The 14855-nt window shown below is 56.7% G+C and overlaps 5 protein-coding genes across 5 annotated transcripts; all 5 read right to left on the bottom strand.

Moving 5' to 3' along the window:
* Positions 1 to 487: 487 nt before the first annotated feature.
* On the bottom strand, positions 488 to 1743 carry BAUCODRAFT_75161 (uncharacterized protein; the record flags this gene model as incomplete). The annotated part of the gene is made up of 3 exons (XM_007680621.1): positions 488 to 1036; positions 1219 to 1469; positions 1518 to 1743. The coding sequence occupies 3 exons, from the start codon at positions 1741 to 1743 to the stop codon at positions 488 to 490; spliced, it is 1026 nt and encodes a 341-aa protein (XP_007678811.1).
* Positions 1744 to 2672: 929 nt separating this feature from the next.
* Positions 2673 to 2876, bottom strand: BAUCODRAFT_124506 (uncharacterized protein; the record flags this gene model as incomplete). The annotated part of the gene is made up of 1 exon (XM_007680653.1): positions 2673 to 2876. The coding sequence occupies one exon, from the start codon at positions 2874 to 2876 to the stop codon at positions 2673 to 2675; it is 204 nt and encodes a 67-aa protein (XP_007678843.1).
* Positions 2877 to 3505: 629 nt separating this feature from the next.
* BAUCODRAFT_36199 (uncharacterized protein) lies at positions 3506 to 11103 on the bottom strand. Its single transcript, XM_007680390.1, has 4 exons — positions 10413 to 11103; positions 10075 to 10340; positions 4349 to 10019; positions 3506 to 4294 (listed from the first exon to the last, which is right to left on the bottom strand). The coding sequence occupies exons 1-4, from the start codon at positions 10605 to 10607 to the stop codon at positions 3581 to 3583; spliced, it is 6846 nt and encodes a 2281-aa protein (XP_007678580.1). The 5' UTR covers positions 10608 to 11103; the 3' UTR covers positions 3506 to 3580.
* A 420-nt stretch (positions 11104 to 11523) lies between these two features.
* Positions 11524 to 12085, bottom strand: BAUCODRAFT_36198 (uncharacterized protein). The gene is made up of 2 exons (XM_007680389.1): positions 12036 to 12085; positions 11524 to 11946 (listed from the first exon to the last, which is right to left on the bottom strand). Exon 2 carries the CDS (start codon positions 11938 to 11940, stop codon positions 11695 to 11697), a length of 246 nt encoding a protein of 81 aa, XP_007678579.1. The 5' UTR covers positions 11941 to 11946; positions 12036 to 12085; the 3' UTR covers positions 11524 to 11694.
* Positions 12086 to 12273: 188 nt separating this feature from the next.
* Positions 12274 to 14852, bottom strand: BAUCODRAFT_112182 (uncharacterized protein; the record flags this gene model as incomplete). Its single annotated transcript, XM_007680652.1, has 4 exons — positions 13188 to 14852; positions 12999 to 13133; positions 12400 to 12725; positions 12274 to 12336 (listed from the first exon to the last, which is right to left on the bottom strand). Exons 1-4 carry the CDS (start codon positions 14452 to 14454, stop codon positions 12274 to 12276), a joined length of 1791 nt encoding a protein of 596 aa, XP_007678842.1. The 5' UTR covers positions 14455 to 14852.
* Positions 14853 to 14855: the final 3 nt, after the last annotated feature.

The raw sequence follows: 14855 nt of genomic DNA, 5'->3' as shown, positions 1-14855 counted from the left end.
CGAACGGGTCGGTTGATATAGAGGCGCGATGATGGCCGGAGTGTGTCGTGTGATGCGAAGAGCTTGATTTAGCGCGACGAAGACGGTCGCCCGCGATGCTGTTTGAGCGGGAAAGCATGCTGGGAGTGGAATCCGGTCCGGGTGGGATTGACGATGTACATCCACGGTGTTTCTGATGCTGGGTTGGAAGGCTTTTCCCTAAGATGCAAGATGTTGCATGCAATGTTGAAGGTGAAATAAGGTAAGCTCGCAGCACTGCAGATGATGCCCGATTGTCATATCGCCATCGCTGGCAATCGCAATAGAGGTATTTACATTGCGTTTTCGGCAGGCGAGTTGTGTATCGCTTGCCGCACCGTCCTTTAGTGCGGAAGCTGCATGGCTCCGTCGTTGCGGCGGAAAGTACTGTCTTGGGCCATGGTTCGCAGCAGTCGCAAGTCGACCACGCGTCGCGCCTTCGATCAAGCTGTAAGTCGCTAGTTGCACACTATTCGACACTCGTAGGGATCTTGAGCATGCCTCTCTTGCGATCCTCATGTGGCATGCCATACCGATAGCCCACTGCATCTTTGCCTCTACCATCTTTACCCACCTTCTCCGCGCTAATATCCTGGAATTTGAAATCCCACCTCCGACCCTGTACAACCCTCTGCGTCCTCGCCTGCCACTCCGTTCTCTTCCTCACCTTCTCATCCTCTTCCCTCCTTGCTTTGTCGTCAGCCTCGATTTGTTTCTTCGTTCTCTCCTGCCTATCCAAGCCCTCCAGCTTCCACCGCTCCAAGTCTACCAGCATAGGGAGCGGGATGCGCTTGTCCGCGGGAAGCAGTTTGGAGTCGAAGACTTTCGCGGCGTCTTCACGAGTGAACTGTCGGCTCTCGGATGCAGGCCAGAAGATCTGAGGCCGCGTGTGCGCGTGTACTTCGATGTCGTTGATGGGTTCATGTGGTGTCACAGGGTTTGCCGTGTTTGGCCGGAAGGGAGTGGTGGGAAGCATAGCGAGTACGGCTTCGGAGTACGGTTTCGCAAGCCGTTTGCCCTGCGCAGATGCCGTTAGCCACACAACAACATCGCGTGGTGTGAATTAAGTTGCAATATTTTATGCAAGGTCAGAGAGGCTCGCAATGCAATCGTGTGTAACCATGTGTTGGTCTTCAAGACTAATCGAATTGTTGAATCGGAATCATCAGAACAGGCATCGCACAACCAACGTGTACTCACCTCAGCTACCCATTGCTTCTCAATCGTCTTCAACCTGACCACCGCCGCCACCCGTCTGATATCGACGCTGAAGCTTGCGGCGACGCTGGAGATGTCGTGCTTGTAGACGGCCACTTGCGTGTACAGCTCCTCCCGTAACTCTTCCGACAGCACCGCCTGACTCGAGAACTGATCGTTGAGCGGATACGGCCGCATGTCACTTCGCCGCTCCTTCGGTATGCCGCCGCGTGCGTCTGATTCTTCGTCACGTGCTTCCTTCGTCGCCCTCCGTATCTCTCGCTCCTCGGCGCGGACCTCACGCTCCTCGTCCGTCAGATCCGGATTCTCAAGGTCCCTTCGAGCTGCTGTCTCCTCATCCTCCTCCAGTGTCTCCTCCTCGGGCTTGTTCCGCCTTGAGCCAGCCTCTCTGCCAGCGTTTCTGGTGCGTAGCAAATTACCTTGCTTGTCGTACGCGTTCATGTAGTTCGTGCTGCCTGGTAAAGCTTTGCGGAAGACTTTGCCGGGCCCATTGAGCCATCTCCACATATCACGGCGAAGGCGAGTTTCATTGCGGGTGGAGGCGTGGAATTGGCGGGCTGTCGACTGCGTCTGGGACAGCGGACGCAGGCATGTCGAGCATATTGACGGCGTAAGGCCTGCAGCAGTGATCCGCGGTGCCATGTTGCGGTCGTTCGGGGGAGTGGAGGTGTTGCTCAATGCAATCGTTTGCTGCATGCATACCTTCGTTCAAAAAGTTGACCCAAAGGAGATGGGGACCGTGCGCCATTGCGGCCTTGGCATATCACCGCAGTCTCGTAGATATGTGGACTTTACATCTGTGCTACTAGATGATCAATGCACAGCTTCCATTATCTACGACTTCCAACATGCGTCTGGCTGTGATGCATCTTTGACTGCGGGAATGCACGTCGCTCAGGAACATGCGTCGCCTCGCTTACGCAATAGCCTTCTCAAGGGCGGAGCGATCGCCCTCGGCCAGCTTCCTCTCTTCATCCACACCCGATGCCGGGCTTGCTAGGTACAATGTACTAAGCAGATCGGCTAAGCATGTGTAATTTCACACATCCTGGTTCTCCTGCTCCGAAATGTTACGAGGAAACAGAATGATCAAGTCCATTGTCAACAGTTTTGCGTACACCAAGGACAGCACGGACATCATTCTCGATGCAGTGGTTTCCCTGGACGTCGGTACCAATTGAAGTCGCTTATGTGTTCCTCATCGCCAAACAAAGTGCAAGGTAACCGATTCCCACTTGCCAGGGTTCCGACAACGTCCCTACCCAGAGAAGGCACTCCGCGCATTGCCCGCTTAAAGTGGTCGTCCGGACCGCTGTTTTAATCAACTCCGTAGACTGCTACGCCACCGTGTCAATGACAATCATCTTGAGAGCAGTGCCGGCCTCGGCGCCGTTGGAGTATAAGACCTCGATGGCGACGCGGAAGGCATTCGTATGTCAGTCGTCTGCGACACAATCCTCAGAGCGCGACGCTGCAAGGTCTTGCAATAGCCGCACAAGATACTTTCCGGCGACGAAGAACATAAGCACGTCGTGAACGAGGCCTGACCTTCTAGTGTCCGAAGTGTCTTGATCCAGCGTGTAGTCCAATGCCGTAGACAGCACGTAGCAGATACTCGACGGTGTCGGGATCGTCGTCATGGAGAGTGCTCGTGTTGGATGACGCTTCCTGCGCGTTGTCAGTTGATGGCTTTCCCGCTGCCAAAGGGTACTGCACGCCCCACCGCATGCCTTGTAGAAGAACTCGTACTGGGGTGCCGATAACGGCCTTGTGCACTTTGAAGCTACGATCGGCGCATGTCACCGTGAGATCCGCAAACTCTTGGGTTTCAAACGACCTGCGAAGTCACATTAGTGGAGTGCTCCCACGGTTACGGCGTGGCAGGAACAGACTCGCGTTCACAAGCCCTTGTGAACACCCATCGTAGATCTCATGCCCGCCATCACGACGAGCGCGGGCTCCAGTGCCACCACAAGAGCATTGGGAGGGGATTGGTGTTGGGAAGCCTAGCACAACCAGATCACTGCGGATGATGCGAGCGAGGCTCGAATGAATGTCCTTGTTGTTGGGATGCAGCAAGCTTATTTCATAACGAGGAAGCTGAATTTGGTGTTCAGCTTCCGAAAGTGAATGGCACATCTGTCGTGAAGTGAGAATATTATTCGTCCAGGAAAGTGACTGAAGTGTGCAACGAGATACGCTTTATCTATTTCATACCCATAACCCAACGAGCACAAACACCTGCAGTAATCCCATCCCAAGCACAAGCGCCTCCGCAATGTACATGCCAATTACACTCCGTACTGTTTCAACCAGCAATGCGTCCACCCCTTATATTGTCTTTCTATGCCTTCGACAACCACTTGAGCACCTCTTCCTTCTCCGCGACCGGGAGCATGCTCAGCACCTGCGCCACACCCTTCAGACCGCCCGACTTGTTGCTGCGCATAAGCGAAGCGACATCGTAAGCCACAGCATCTGTTTTCATGTTTTCAATCTTATCGTGGATGGTCTTCCTGTTCTCCTCGTACCACATCGCCACGTTCATGTCATCGGTGCCGAAGTGCGGCAGGCTTGACCATGCCTCAAGCGTCTTGAGGCTGCCAGCCCGGCTCTGCAGCTCCTTGGACTGCGAAGCCGCCATGCGCTTGAGGACGTACTCCTCGTTCAAGCGGCGGCGAAGACGCCAGTAGAAGAAGCGGCGGGCGTTGATCCACTGCAGAGGCATGCGGATGGTGTCCTTCGCCTTCATGCGGCCAGCTCGGTCATGGAGGTCAGCGTATTGCAGAGAAATCTGCAGATAGACCGGCAGGAGCAAGTGCTCGCGCTCCGTCATCTTGTTCTTGATCTCAGTGGCTTCCTCGGCGCTGATGCCCTTCTCCAACGAGCGGCGCTTGAGTTCACCGTACGTTTGATCCAGGCGAGCCATGGTCTCGAGTTGACGTTCCTTGCGGTACTTGATGCCAACGATACCCTCCGGCTCGAGAACACCACCACGAGCGTCCTCGTCAGCGTACATCTCCATCATTTGCGGGTTGATAGTGGGGTCGACGACGACCTGCAGATATGTTAGTCTTCAGGGTTCTCAATGTACCATGTTGATTTGACTTACCCATGAACCACCACGCAGCTCACCAAACGGCGGGATGTACACGAAGATGGGTTGCTCGTACTTGACGAGCGCATCAACAATGTACGAACCGTACTTCAAAACCTCGTTGTACATGTCACGTTGACCGCCAGAGAAACCACGCCAGTTGGCGAGGATCATGAGCGGAAGCTGCTCACCGTTGTTGAAGTCACGGATGGCCTGAGCGGTCTTGAAGGCACTGTTGGGGTACCAGACACCACCAGCCTCGTTGGTAACCTGCTCGATTGAGTCGGGGTTGGCAGGGTCGGCAGGCGAGACGTTCTCGACAGAGCGAGTCTCGACACCGATCACACCCACGGGAATGCCGCCAAGGCGGGCACGACCGACGACAACGGTGCGAGCCCAGCCGCCGAGCGCCTCCTCGAACGAGTTCTTGTCAAAGAGACCAGACAAGAAGCCGCTGTCGGTTTCCTGACCAGCAATGAGGTGGCGAACATCGTATGGCACCTTCTGCACCGGCATAAAAGTGACGTCGCGATCCCAGGTGTCCACAGATGGCGAGATGGGGACCGGGTTGCCCTTCTTGTCCGGTACGAACGACATCCATCGCACGATCTTGGAAACACCCTCGAAGTCGTCGTTGGCAGTCATGTGCGAAACACCGTTCTTGTACATGATCTGCGTGCCACCAAGTTGCAGGTTGCTGGTGTAAACTTCGCGACCGAGTAGCTTGTTGATGGCCGGAGCACCAGTGAGAATGATGGGCTGGCCCTCGATCTGGATGGCACGCTGGCCGAGGCGAACGAGGTAGGCACCGATACCGACGGAACGGCAGGTGACAAGCGTGATAGTGAAAATATCCTCGTAAGCACGCGATGTCTCACCGGCGATGAGACCAGAGCCCTTCAAACACTCCACACCAAGACCCTCCTCAGCACCGACAATGGTTGTGATCATGTGGCGGGTCTCGCCGTTGACCTTGACCTCCTTGGTGATGACGTGCTTGAGCGAGCCATCCTCGAAGCGCGCCTTCTTCTCGGGAGTAAGATAGAGGTAGTCAAAGCCAGCTTCTGGGCGCGAGGGATCCTTCCATGCCACGGAGAAGTGGGGGATCAGCTCCTCAGCCATGCCAATGCGAGCACCGGAGTTGGCAGACAAGTAGATACGCGGGATACCCATCTTGCGGGCAAGCTCGGAGCACTTATGGAAGAAGCGGTCTTCCTGGGGACCGAACGAGCCGATCTTGAAGGTGATGTCGTTGGCAACAATGATGAACTTGCGGCCACGCGGGTACTCGGGAGTCTTCGCCGTCACAATCCAGCCGATCATACCAATGGTATTGGTGCCGGGCTCGCGGTTGACTTCGGCAAGGTTGTCGGAGTCATCAATCACGAGCTCGCTGTACTCAATGCACTCACCCTGCACTGGCTGCTTGTCCTGCAGGCCAGGGTGCTGTGCGACGGTGGTCCTCCAGCTGATCTCGATGGCCTGGCGGAACAACTCTGGGAAGTCGTAGACGTACTGCGTACCCATGATGTGGGCCTTGTAGCGCTTGGGCTGAAGGGCACCCTTGGTCTCGTATGGCGCAGACACTGGGCGAAGATGCATCGAGCCAATCTTGGTCGTGCCGCCAATGCTGTGGAAGAACCAGTCATTGCCCTTCTCGGACTTCCGCTCCTCATACAGCTCAACTTGGATGATGTATCCGGAGGTGTTGGTGATGACCACTCTGAGCGGGTACGGCTGGCCGTTCGAGTCCGTGCAGATGATGCGGATCTCAGCGCCGGTGACACGGAGTCTCCAGGCACGGCGACCGAAGCGGTCAAGGAAGCCGGCAAGCGCCTGCTCGATCTCGCTAGGCTGCAGCGGGAAGACGGCGACGAAGTTGATGAAGATGTGGTTCATGTCGGAGTTGTTGTTGCCAACAATCTCCATGGCATCCAGGATGTCGGTCATGAGCCTATCAGCCTCGCTCATCATGTACTCAGCGGTCGGGATGTCCTCCCGGAGGCGGCCAGGCCTGACAACAGCGCGGGCAAAGTAGCGCTTGTCGTTCTCGGCGTTCTTGCCGACGGCCTCGTACATGTGGATGTTGCGGTTCTCAGTGAAGACTGGCTTGATGTTGAAGTTGCTGAGACGTCCAAGCTCAAGCTGGAAAGCGAGAGCGGGTTCGCTGTGGCGAAGGTTGAGGTCTTCCTCATAGGTCGGGCCGCGGAATGTGAAGTAGCCTGGGTAGGTGCCATCACGGTGACCACAGATGAATGTCAGACGTCGCACACGGCGAGCAAGCAATTCAGTCTTGTAGTCTTCGACGATGGAGTTCAGCCTTTGGAGGACCTCCTTGTCATCCATGCCTTCAGTGTCCCGGACGGCAACGTTGCACACGTTCGTAAGCTCATCATCATGCTGTGGTCGCTCAATGGCAATACCTGGAGCGCGTCTCCGGGAGAGGTCCGCCATGAGTGAGGCTCCAGGGGCTTCCTTCCTGTCGGCTTTCCCGCCAGAGTCGGGGAAGGTCTCGAGGGCCTTCATGAGGACCTCATCGGCCTCGTCAATGAAGCTGACCGGAACGATTGCGCCCTTTCGTGTTGGTTCCCCAGCGCCGGTTTGACGACTGAGGTAGCTCATGTCACTGATGGAGTGAACACGCTGCATGCCTTCGCCAGGAGTGCCTGGTGTCGATGGATGCGACGACTCGATGGGCAGACCGAAGGCGGACTCGCCGACCTTCCTAAGAGCGAAGTCCCAAGCCAGCACGTATGGCGTATCATCGTCGACCACGTAGTCGATCGTCTTCAGCTGGTACGCACGGTAGGCGCGGCGAATGTAGACCTCCATCGCTGCAAGCGACACCCACGGATCCTGGTGAACGAAGAAGTGCGGCAGCACGTCGAAGACGGTGTACTGCGAATCCACGACCTCCTTGATGACGTTGAAGTTGGGCTCCCTGTGGTCCCAGCCGCTCTCGCCGTACTTGGACTCGATTACAGCGGAGCGGAGAATGTGCTCCATCTGGGTGGTACGCTCCTCAAGCGACGGCATCGCGCACTGAATAGACAGCTCACGAGCCTTGAGCGCAACCTTGGCGGTTGCTCGACCTTCGAGCTCGGCCAGCTTCTGCAGCGCCGGGCGGAAGTACTTGGCAACATCGCCGACGCCTGGCTGGTTGGGCCTGTATGCTTGAAGGATGGCAACAATGAGGTTGTTCTTCGCGTTAGCGCGGGTGTGCGAGAGGACAGTCTGAACGACGTTGATGACCTTGTCCTTATTCGCATCGCGCAGCGCCAAGATGACCTCTTCGTCACGGCTCTGGCGGGCGGAGAAGATGCTCTCCACGGCCACGTACTGCTCGAAGAGCATGTTCATAACTCCGAACTCGTGCGCCTTCAAGCCATCGTTGTATTTGGTCATGATCTGCATGAGAGGAGCCAAGGTCGTGCGGAGTAGGTCAGCGTCACCGCGCGAAACATTCTCCTGCAAGAACTTGTCAAACGCTCTTTGCAGCTGCTTCGCCGGGAACTCGGCCTGGCGGCCGTGGGCGCGCTTGATGGTCTCTTCGAAAAGAGTGTCAAGCTTCTGCGGCATACGAGAATGCAGCGCAGACGCCTGGGCGTTCCACTCTCCGTAGGGGAGCTCGGGGTCGCGCAGGACTGCGATGAGATCCTTGAGCGTCGAGGCCATGATGACTTGGTTGTCATAACCCTGGAGGATGTGCTGGAGAACGCTGAAGAGGTAGGCGAATCGCTGTGGCGGCTTGTTACCGAGCACGGTCGGGTGGCCAAACTCTGGAAGCTGGCCAAGGAAGGGCTGCGCAGACTTGACCTTCGACGGGTCGTCAAGTGCGAGTATACCGATGGTGTCACCGGCCTCGAGAGTCGCACCCGGCTGCTTGATGAGGTTGACCAGACCATCTTCTTGCGCGAGGAGAGGCATGTACATCTTCATGACCTCAACTTCGGCGAAGGCCTGACCCTTCTTCACGTGCTCACCGTTCTCGACAGTGTACTTGACAAGCTTACCTGGAGACGGCGTGCGGAGCTGAGTCGGGTCGTTCTCTTGCTCAAGCAGGCACGTCTTGCCATCCACGGACATGCGGATGGCACCAACCTCCTCCTTCCAATAGACGCTGTGCGAGCGTCCACCAAGAAGGATCAGCAGACCGCCGTCTGTGAGCGGCCGGATGCCAACAAGAGCCTTGCTGCCGTTGATGAAGAGGGTGTAGCTGTCGGAGCTGGAGCGCGTGGCGGTGAACTTGTACTTCTGGCCTTCGTAGATGAACTCGATGGGGAAGACAGTCTTCAAGATATCCTTGCTTGGCGTTTGACCCTTCTCAAGGCCAACGCGGTACTCGGTGATGCACTGCTCGCTGGCCATGTGGGCCTTGGTGAGGGCACCACAGATGACAGCGACCATGGGGTCTGGTCGCTCAGCCGTCAACTTCTTGCTGATCAGCTCATCAAGCCAGCCGGTCGTGATGGTGTTGTCCTCGAAAGCCGGTGTCTCCAACAGCTTGATGAGGTACTCCACGGTTGTCCTGAAGTCACCACGAATGCTCAGCTCTTTCAGCGCGACGACCATGTGCTTCCGCGACGCTTGTCTGTTCTCGCCATACGCAAAGATGTGGCCGAACTGCGAGTCGGAGAAGTTGTGGATCGAGGAGGCGGCACCGACGGAGAAGTAACCCCAGACATTGCTGGATGACCTGAAGTTCAACTCGTGCATGGTACCAGAGGAGGGCTTGAAGCCTTCACCAGGATCTTCGGAGGTGATACGGCAGGCTGTGCAGTGACCCTTCGGTTGCGGCCGGCGCTGCTTGAGAGAAGTGTCTTCCTTGGAGAAGTTGAAGTCGATCTCGCTGGCAGTGTGCGGGTCCGCACCGTAGAGCAACCGAATGTCACGGATGCGGTGGAGAGGGATACCCATAGCAACCATCAGCTGAGCAGCCGGAATGTTGACGCCTGACACCATCTCCGTAGTGGGATGCTCGACCTGGAGACGCGGGTTCAGCTCGAGGAAGTAGAACTTGTCGTCGGAGTGCGAGTATAGGTATTCGACGGTACCGGCGGACACGTAACCGACCAATCGTCCGAGCGAGACAGCAGCGTCAGCCATAGACTGGAAGGTCTTCTGGCTGGCAATCGTGACCGGTGCCTCTTCAATGATCTTTTGATGTCTTCGCTGGACGGAACAATCACGGCCAAAGATGGAGATGTTGTTGCCGTACTGGTCAGCCAGCAGCTGGACTTCCAAATGCCGTGCTTGGCCAGCGAGCTTCATGATAAAGATTGGCGAACCCGGGATCTCGCTTGCCGCAGCCTTGTACAGCTGCTCGAAGTTGTCCTCGTTATCCACCTTGCGGATACCCTTGCCACCACCACCTTCGGAGGCCTTGACCATGACGGGGAAGCCGATTTTGCGAGCAGCCTCCAGACCTTCCTGGACGGAGTGGACGCAGCCCTTGTCGTAGACATCGTCCTCGACAGTGACGATACCCTTGTCGTCAACAGCGACCTCATCAACGCCGGTACCGGACCACGGAATGCAAGGCACACCGGCGTGCTGTGCGACAATCGTAGAAGAAATCTTGTCACCAAGCGATCGCATGGCTGAGCCAGGCGGGCCAATGAAGATGATCCTCTTCGGCGACGCTGCCAAAGATTCTGGGAGTTTCGGGTTTTCGGATGCGTGACCCCTGAATAATTTCATCAGCTCAGCACATTCGAGGACTGGCAGCATCGATGTCTCACCATCCTGCCCACACAGCGTGGACGTTCATCCGCTCGGCCACGTCCACGATGAGCTCCACGTTGGCGTAGTTGTTGTTGTTGGTGCCACCGGGCACCTCGACATACTGGTCAGCCATACGGATATAGTCGGCGTTTGCCGCCAAATCCTCTGGCGTGGCCATCACAGTGAACTGGATGGCCCGCTCGTCGCCAAAGGTCTCGTATGCCCATTTCCGAACCGATCGAATCTCCTTGACTGCGGCGATACCGTTGTTCGCAATCAAGACCTGCATGCTTGTCAGTCCCGCTTCCAATCACCGCACGCGCGATTCGAGCTTCTCTGCCGCCGCTTCACTCACACTTGAAATTACAGTGTGGCCGTCATGAGCGGCCACGAAGTCCTTCACTTTGCTCGGGGCAGCCTTGGAAAGCTCATTGCCACCGATGAAGTGAGACGCCAATTGGTACTTGGCCGAGTAACTGCTGGGGTAGCCATTGGCCCCGTTCGTCTTCACGCCATTGACCTTGGGCGCTCCGCCCACTGCGTCGGCCATGTTCGCAGTGGTTTGTAGAAGTCTCAGAGCGCTGGTTTAATGATAGTTTGCAGAGCACAGAAGGAAGCGCGATGTAAGGGTCATGCAGCTGCGGCTCTGACCTCAGAAAAGGAGCGGCGGTGTCAGCCTGAGTTCAGCTTGAGGGGTTCCCAGAAAAGACAATCGTCAGGGGGACAGCTTTGTGGGGCGGTAGCTGTCCGATCTCTCAAGTCCTCCGCGTTGATTCTATTAAGGGAGGGTTGTAATGGATGGTGTTGCGTGGCAGCAGAAGAGAAGTGCCAATCGCAGCGCTGGTCTATGTTGAGAAGGAGGGAAGCGAAGAAGGCGCGAGAACGGTCAGATCAGCTGGCGCTGAGGGGATCACTGCGGCGGTATATACACAGAAATTCCTCCTAAGCTCGCCCGACGCACTGTGTGATGCACGGACGAGAATCCCAACAGCTTGACTGCCGGTTCGGTATTAGTCTATCCTTAGCCGCACGAAGGTCCGCCAGCCTATATGCAGCGTGAAGGGAGTGACAACGGTCAGGAAGATTGCTCGACGGACGAATGCGGCAGCAAGACAGCACTTCTGGCTACATTTCACGGTGATCGATGAGAAATTGGGCGCATGTCGGTGAGCGAACGTAATTCCAGGTTGAGCGCTCCCAAATCATGCGGAGTGCATCAAAGACCCTGACCTCCATCGCCGACAAAGGCCGCTGGGGACATCTTCTTGCAGCGGCTTGCAGTAGACTGGGCAACGCCCCAGGTACGGCGGTGAAAGTACCTCCCAACCGTACAGCTACAAGAGTACATGTCCCAATCGTCATAAAGTCGATGCTTTCCCACCTCGCCGTCTGTCCCAATTCTTGGGCTGTCAGGGTAGAACGCGCTACGGAAGGATCTCATCGAAGGATAGAAGGGTTGGACCCACCACGAGATTGCCGCATGGATACGGCTCGGGGCCAACGGTAAGGGAGGCCGCAAGGCTTCCAAATTTAACCTACCATAATCCCGCCAGCACGTCACTAGTGCACTATCAAAAGGTCTCTGACCGTTATACGTTCCCCCTTCGTTATATAACCGCAATATTCATCGTCGGCATTCAGCGGGGTGCCGGACTCCTTTTTGCGCTGCATTCTGCATCACAGCGAGACAGCCGAACCTTGTGACGGCAGGGAGATGAGGGAGGGAGAGGGTGGAACGAAAGGGGATGTGTGCCGATGTGTTCGGCTTCGGGAGAGCCAAGACTTCGAGCCTGGCACACTCTCGGAAGCCGCAGAGGGGCACGCGAGCAAACGGGTATACAGCCCCAGTACACACCTGAGGTGGGCCAAGATGTTGGTGTCATCGAGTTGTAAGCTTGTCCGCATCCCGCAATATACGGTGACAGCGTAACGATGATTCGCTTGTGGCAAGCTACTAAGCATGCGATGCTCTATATAGAGCCACGGCTCCCGAAGAAGTTTTGCAAGTCGACCACCAGAGCCTCACTCCGGCGTTCCCGCTTGCAGCGTACCCAACATCTACCAATATTTACAGTATCAGAGGTCATACGATGTCTGAGAGCAGATCAGTGATCCGTCTCAGCTAGCTCTATGATTGCCGGTGCCTTTGTGCTGCTCAGCAATCCACATCAGCTAAACCGTGCATCATACGACCGCACTGCCGGTAGCTTGCAGAGTTAGTACGTCTCGCCCAGATCACTCGCCTTCCTCCTTGGCGGTGGTCTCATCGCGCCATCATTCTGCGTATGCACATTGGTGCTTGTTCGCCTTAGTGATCGTGACGGCGAATGCTGCGCCCCAACATCTCCACTACCGCCAATATGCTGTTTCGACAAACCATTAGGCGTAGATAATGCCGTCCTATCCATCGTCGTCCTGCGGCTGGGTGTGGAGATGAACGTGGAGTCTTCGCTCTCCGCTGCCTTCCGTCTCAATTCGGAGACACTGGCGGATGGCCTGTGGCTCCGCAGTGTACCATGCATCGTAGCATACATGCCTCCCATGCTGGTCCGAGGCTTCGAAGCCTCAGGCTTGCCAGGAGTGCTCATCGAAGGTTGCCCGGTAGTTGTACCGTACTGCGGAAGCGGAGTCCGTGCGCCTGCTCTACTTGCCGGTCGATCGGAAGCCGCTTTGAAGCCAGTAGAGCTTATGCCTGCTCGGCTAGCAGGACGATCGGGTGCTGAAGCAAAGCCAGCAGAGCTCATGCCCGCTCGACTTGCAGGCCGATCAGATGCCGTAGCGAAGCCAGCAGCATTGACGCCTGCACGACTTGCAGGCCGATCAGATCCCATACTAAATCCAGTCGAGCCTGTGCCCGCTCGACTTCCCGGCCGATCAGACGTCGTAGCAAACGCAGCAGGGGTCATACTCGCACGGCTCGCCGGCCGATTGGGCACCACACCGAAGCCAGCAGAGCTCATGCTCGCGCGACTGCTGGGCCGGCTCGCCGCGGCCGCAGATGGTGGCCGATTCGGTACGAAGGTTGGTCGATCAAATGCGGATGGCGGTCGATCCATTGCGGAGGATGGCGGTCGCTCTGCCGCAGATGACGCAGGTCTCGGTATGCCAAAGCTAAGTCGCTTTATCTGACTCTCCCTTCGTGATGTTGGTGTTGCGGTGATGCCATCTACAGTCCCATCGTTCACAAGCGAAGAAGTCGCGCTCCCACTCGGCCGTCTCGCGCTCCTCCGTACCGTAACCGAAGATGGCATATCCGCACCGCCAAGTCCAGATACATTACGCGGCGAGCCCGTCGGCGTCCTCGTACCAGGTGGCGGCAACTTCGAGCGCGCGGACTGAACCCGCTCTTCGATCTTCTGCATGCGACCACGTAGAGCTTTGATCTGGTAGAGCGATTCTGACCGCGGCAGACCTTCCGACGGCATGACGCTAGGTCTTTTCGGTCGCGAAGCCGGTGGTCGCATGGCCACGGAATCTGATGCGGAGTTGCCGTTACTCGACGCTATAGATGGTCCGCGGGAGTGTTTTGGCGCAGTACGCGGGCCATACAGACCGGGCTTAAGCGTTGATGTCGCATCATGAACGAAGGACTTGCGTTTGCTGGGTAGTGGCGTGCGTTGCTCGGCTTTGGCATGCGTCGGCGCGTCGGACAACGGAGGCGAAGGTGGCGTTGGCGCATCCGACATGGTGTCTGATTTGGGTGGAGGCGTTGAAGCGGTGGGTGAGGCAAGAGTTCTACCACTCGCTTCGCTGCCTGGACTCTTTGCGCGCAGGTACTCAACCGCCAGCGGACTCGGTTTCCGCGACCGCAGTCGCTCGATGGTGTTGTCTGCTAAGCGCAGCTTCTCCAGAGTAATCTCGCTCTCCACCTTCAAGTCGCCCAGCTCATCGCGCAGACGTTGAGTCTCTATCCGCAACGCCTCCCGTTCCTGCTCGCCAACTTTGACTTCCTCCTCAAGCAACACACTGCGCTCAATCGCAACGTTATACTTGCTCTCGAGGTCTTCGAGACTAGACTCGGTATTCCGTGCCTGTCGTTCGTAATCGTCGTTAATCACCTCGGTATCTCTAAGCTTGAGCTGAAGCGACCTGTTCGTCTCTCGCATCGTCGTGATTTCTTTCTGCAGCGCATTCTGCGCGCCATTGGCCTCTGCTTTTGCCTGCCTGTGCTTCGTCTTCCATTCCTCCACCTCGAACCCTAGCTTCTCCACCTGCTCCTTCAGCTTGCGCTCCTTCTTCTCCGCTGCTTCGATGTCGCGTTCCAGTTGCTCCTCCAACTCCTTACTGGACGCCTGGAAGTCGGCCAGGTCGGTTTCCAGTTGCTCATATTGCTTCTTGTAGTAGTCCAGTTCCTCTGCTAGCGATGCGCCGGCGCGCATTGGAGAGGATGTTGCCATGGTTTTGCGTGATGCGCGCTTCTAGTGTTGCATACTCGCAGTATATCTTGATCTGCGACAGTGTCCGGATATGGGAGAGTAACGGTCGAGATGCGGTCTCACCTTAGTGTCCTCGTGCCGCCTAGTATGAGATCGTGTGTCGTCCACTCTGTCTCAGATCAGTCGTCTCTCGAGTGCCAATTATGGCCAGCTCCATGGTCGCCCGGTCGGCGTGGTGCTGATGTTGTCGAGTAACCCTCAGTGTAGTATGAGGTAGCTATGTACTTGGCGGCGTTGTGGTTGTGTTGACAATGCAGGGCCGCGAGAGTTGCCCGGGGATCTGTGTTGGACAGTGCCGCAGCCAATCAAACTCCCGCGCCAGACATTCACATGGCAGCAACAGCAACAGCTTCTTCAAATGG

Source organism: Baudoinia panamericana, assembly GCF_000338955.1.
Source record: "Baudoinia panamericana UAMH 10762 unplaced genomic scaffold BAUCOscaffold_10, whole genome shotgun sequence".
In the NCBI taxonomy this organism is placed as follows: domain Eukaryota; kingdom Fungi; phylum Ascomycota; class Dothideomycetes; order Mycosphaerellales; family Teratosphaeriaceae; genus Baudoinia; species Baudoinia panamericana.
The sequence above is the reverse complement of the archived record's forward strand: the minus strand, read 5'-3'. Positions and strand labels throughout refer to the sequence as shown.